General features: G+C 41.9%; 1 protein-coding gene across 1 annotated transcript; it reads left to right on the forward strand.

Moving 5' to 3' along the window:
• Positions 1-1,342: 1,342 nt before the first annotated feature.
• LOC117529135 (tripartite motif-containing protein 16-like) lies at positions 1,343-2,543 on the forward strand. Its single transcript, XM_034191834.1, is given in 3 exon segments — positions 1,343-1,445; positions 1,547-2,484; positions 2,487-2,543. Coding segments are annotated over 3 exon segments (1,083 nt in total). The 3' UTR covers positions 2,529-2,543.
• Positions 2,544-4,729: the final 2,186 nt, after the last annotated feature.

Here is a 4,729-nt window from a genome sequence, read left to right on the forward strand (position 1 = left end):
CTTCATTCCCGCTCCTGTCCACTCCCACTAAGTTTTAATCCTGTACCATCCGAATCACATAATAAATAGCAAAGTTGACTCCCATCCCGTGGGAATCCCACAGGAATCCCGTGACCTGTGGGATTCCCGAAAAAATGTCAGTGTCTACCGCCCACTGAAGCAGCTGCGGAGATCTGTCATTCTGGACATCCCATCTGAACAACATGTACTATGTTTGGACAGCCATAGACTAACAACTGCCCACTGTGACGCACATGTGTCTGTTTGCTGTCATCATGAGGACATGTGGACATAAATAAAAACACATATCGCTGTGGTGATATATGCTGTGAACTGCAGTGTGCGTCCCATTGTCAGGCTGCCATCAGGCTGAAAAGGACCGTCAGATCAGAACACACAACGGGCGATCTGACTTTCACGTCACCCACATGAGCTCTGTTCCATATGACGCAGTGTCGGTTCTGGTGCACCGTCCTCAAGATGGTGTCAGACAGGACACGTGCTCGGGCCGGCTGGACATGCGCCAACAGATGTGGACATTACAAGAGCAAACTGCTTCTCATTCATGTCATTTCATGACTGTATGTCTGTGACCATGAGTCATCTACAGAGGAACAGATGGATCATATTTGTATTTCCCGCTTGATAAGAGGGATTCAGTATAAAATGCTGTGTTTTTATAGTGTATAGTTTTATTTTTTTTTAAATACGTCCATTCCTTTGTTGATTTCAGGAATTTTCGCTGCACCGTTTACAGGCCAGTGACGGTAGCTCAGTGGTAAAGTTCCACATCAGTGGCGTGATGTGGTTCCACAGGTACCAGCTGATTTTTATGTTTTATTTATTCCACATCAGCGCCACGATGTGGTGCACCTCGTACTGTGTTCCTGCTCAAAAGACACCGTCGTGTGCACGAATCCTTGCACCGGGATCATGCACGGCCGCCTGTCGGTACGATGTTTCGTGGTCTGCTAATTTGATCTATTTTGTGCTGTTTTGCTGTTTTGGACCAAACTTCACACTATGTGTGAAGGGGCCTTTAAAGTTGTGGGAGCCCATCAACAAATCAAGGGTGGGATCAAGGATCTCTGAAAAGAACTCTCTGAAAAGAAATGACTGCTGACCAAAACAAAAATGAAAGGTCACATGCTCTGAATATACCTTCTGTCAGCTTGTCTGAGCATGTTTTTTATTTCTTCTCTCACAGAACTGTAACTGTCTGACAAGACACTGGAGATCAGAAAGTGAACAAACAGGAAAGATCAGTGCTGTCTGACGTCAGAGCTCAGAATAAAGTTCCTGTTCAGAGAATGTGAAAGTTGAGAGCTGACACAGAGCTGAAATGGCACAGCAACAAATTGAAGTAGACAGAAAGAAGTTCTGCTGTTCGATCTGTCTGGATCTCCTGAAGGATCCGGTTTCTATTCCATGTGGACACAACTACTGTAGGACCTGTATCCAAAGTTTCTGGGATGAAGAGGATCAGAAGATAGTTCCCAGCTGTCCTCAGTGCAGACAGACCTTCATATTGAGGCTTCATATTGAGGCACTGATAAAGCAGTGGAGGACAGTCAGGAGACCTTCAGTCAGATGATCCGTCTGATTGAGAAGAGAAGCTCTGATGTGAAGCAGCAGATCAGATCCCAGCAGAAAACTGAAGTGAGTCGAGTCAAAGAGCTTCAGGAGAAGCTGGAGCAGGAGATCACTGATCTGAGGAGCAAAGATGCTGATCTGGATCAGCTCTCACACACACAGGATCACATCCAGTTTCTACAAAATTACCCCTCAGTGCCACGTCTCAGTCAGTCTACAGACTCGTCCAGCATCAGAATCCGTCCTCTGAAGCACTTTGAGGATGTGACGGCGGCCGTGTCAAAGGTCAGAGAGGAACTACACAACATTCTGAGTGATGAATGGATGAAAATCTCACAGACCATCAGTGAAGTGGACGTTTTACTGCCACAACCAGAACCAAAAACCAGAACTGAATTCTTAAAATATTCACGTAAAATCACGCTGGATCCAAATTCAGCAAACAAACATCTGATTTTATCTGAAGGAAACAGAAAAGCAACAAAAGTGAATCAGAATCAGTTTTATTCTGATCATCCAGACAGATTCACTGATGAGTTCCAGGTCCTGAGTGCAGAGAGTCTGACTGGACGTTGTTACTGGGAGGTGAAGTGGAGCAGAGTTGGAGTTTGTGTTTCAGTCACATACAAGAACATTAAAAGAACAGGGAGCAGAGAGGAATGTATATTTGGACTCAATGACAAGTCTTGGGCTTTATATTGTTACTTTGATGGTTATTCCTTCCTTCATAACAATATTGAAACTCCAGTTTCTGGTCCTCGGTCGTCCACAGTTGGAGTATATCTGGATCATGGTGCAGGTGTTCTGTCCTTCTACAGCGTCTCTGACACCATGACTCTCCTCCACAGAGTCCAGACCACGTTCACTCAGCCACTGCATGATGGATTTTGTTTTTTTACTTTGGATCTTCTGCTAAGATCTGTGAGCTCAAATAAACTGAGGTCATTTCACAGATGATGGATTAAATTCTGTCACTTAAATATTTTATCTCCATCTTTTACACATTGATGTGAGACGTCAGATTTCCTGTTTTTATTTTATTTCCTTGGAGTTTGCTTTATGTAAAATTTGAATTTACATTTAAACTGCTGTCTGATCTGTGGAACTGTAATATTGGTAAAATATATTTTTACTGCATGAATGACAAAGAAAAACACACAAAAAGGAGCATCTGTATTTTGCGCATCTACAATCTGTGTGAATAAAGTCCATCTGTAAATAGAAACATTAAAGCCAAAGTTTTAATCTGCTGTCAGTTTTTGTTCTTTATTATTTCTGCAGATAAACAACTTTATCACTTCTGCAGAAATGTGACATTTTAGTCAAACTGTTGTGATCATAGAAATTATAAAGAGTCAACGCCACATTGGCTGCTGAGGTGCCAGAAATGTGAACGCCATGTTGGAGAGGTCACCGTAGTGATTCTATCACAGGGCACAGTGAAGGTTTGATTTTATATATATATATATATATATATATATATATATATATATAAACACACACAGAGAGAGACTCATCATATATTGTCTCTTCAAATGACTAAAATAGTTGACTTTGATGCCACTATCTGCTTCTCTATCATATATTAGTGTGTGTGTATTGTACTGTATCGTAGTTCCATGTGTGACGTCTGCAGAAAAAAAACCTTGTAAAAATCAGTTTAGTATTCAGAGAGCTCCAGTGGATTAAACGCACTGTGCTGCCAAACAGCACTGAGTGGAGCGGGTCGGATGAACGGTGCAAGATGGCAGCCCAACGGCTCATCAGCACCAATAGGCAGTAGCGGTCGATGCGGCATCTACTCTTTATAATGGTTGAGATTATCTGAATATTTGACAGATTATTTTTAATCCAGACACTAAATGTGACAGGAAGTGAATGTAGAAATCTCTCCACAGTCATGGTGTATCTGGATCACGGTGCAGGTGTTCTGTCCAGCTGGAAACATGGAGCCCACGACCCTCCTCCAGAGTCCAGACCACACTGACCCCACCAACAACGTTGGAGGAGGTTATGTTTTCATAACCTCCTCCAAGTTTGTTTTTTTGTCTGTTTGTTTGTAAACGAACTTTAGCCCACATTTTTTCATATATTATGAACTTTTTACTGAAGATTCATATCCTCATAGACAAGAACTGATTGAATTTTCAAGGTCATAGGTCAAAGGTCAAGTCAGGAAAAATCTGGGAAACAATCCCTATCCTTTAATGTTGAATGAATGTTGAAAAATTCATAACTGTCAAAAACAGATCAAATTTCAAAGTTCTCTCACGATGTCCTGGGTCAACAGAGGCTTAAATTTGGAGGTTTTCAGCTTGAAACAGGATGACGACGTCACCATGGAGCGCTGCGCGACGTCCCGCTCCATGGGAAGTCCTTACAACGATAGAAACAATCCAAAATCTCTCATCAGCCTTTAAAATTTTCACCGAAAACCAGCTGAATTTCTCGAATGGTGTCCACTCGGATGTGCCTCACAGTTTTTGAAAAAATTTTGATCAAGCACAGCGCCAGTCTCTCAGCAAATTCTCAGACAATGAAAATCCGACGAGGGGGCTGGACCACTCCTTCCACAAGGCGTGCTCACAGGCAAATGATGTCACCGACAGGCGTGAAAAAACTCTTGCATGCCCACGAGGGTTCAAGGTTGGCTGATGTAATCGCACGTGATTCAAATCCATATGGTTTTTTAAAAAAATAATAAGGTCGGATACTTTTCTAATAGACCTCGTATAAGTGTTAAGAAAGGAAAATAGAAGAATCACTTTATTTAAATTTACAACAACAAACAACCGGTAATTTACCAGCCTTATCAATCAATTATAGCAGTAGTAGTTAGTAGAATGTCCCCTCAATGTGCACAAAACGTTCAGGTTTCTGAGCACGTTCAGGTCCAGTTCGGCACAGTGAAGATGGACCCTCAGTGGTTCAGGAGAGCACAGCAGTCATGACCACTGAGGAGCTGCCAGACGAGATGTTCTTGTGTTTATGTTGCTGGTGTAGTTGTGCTCTCATTTGTTTCTTTTCAGCAAAGATTGTGGTGAAATAACTAAAAATGTGAGAATGAACTGGACAACTGGGAAAATAAAATCAACAAAATAAAAATAAAATCAATTTTGCAATAATCAATGTGTGC

This window comes from Thalassophryne amazonica, chromosome 17, assembly GCF_902500255.1.
Source record: "Thalassophryne amazonica chromosome 17, fThaAma1.1, whole genome shotgun sequence".
Classification (NCBI taxonomy): domain Eukaryota; kingdom Metazoa; phylum Chordata; class Actinopteri; order Batrachoidiformes; family Batrachoididae; genus Thalassophryne; species Thalassophryne amazonica.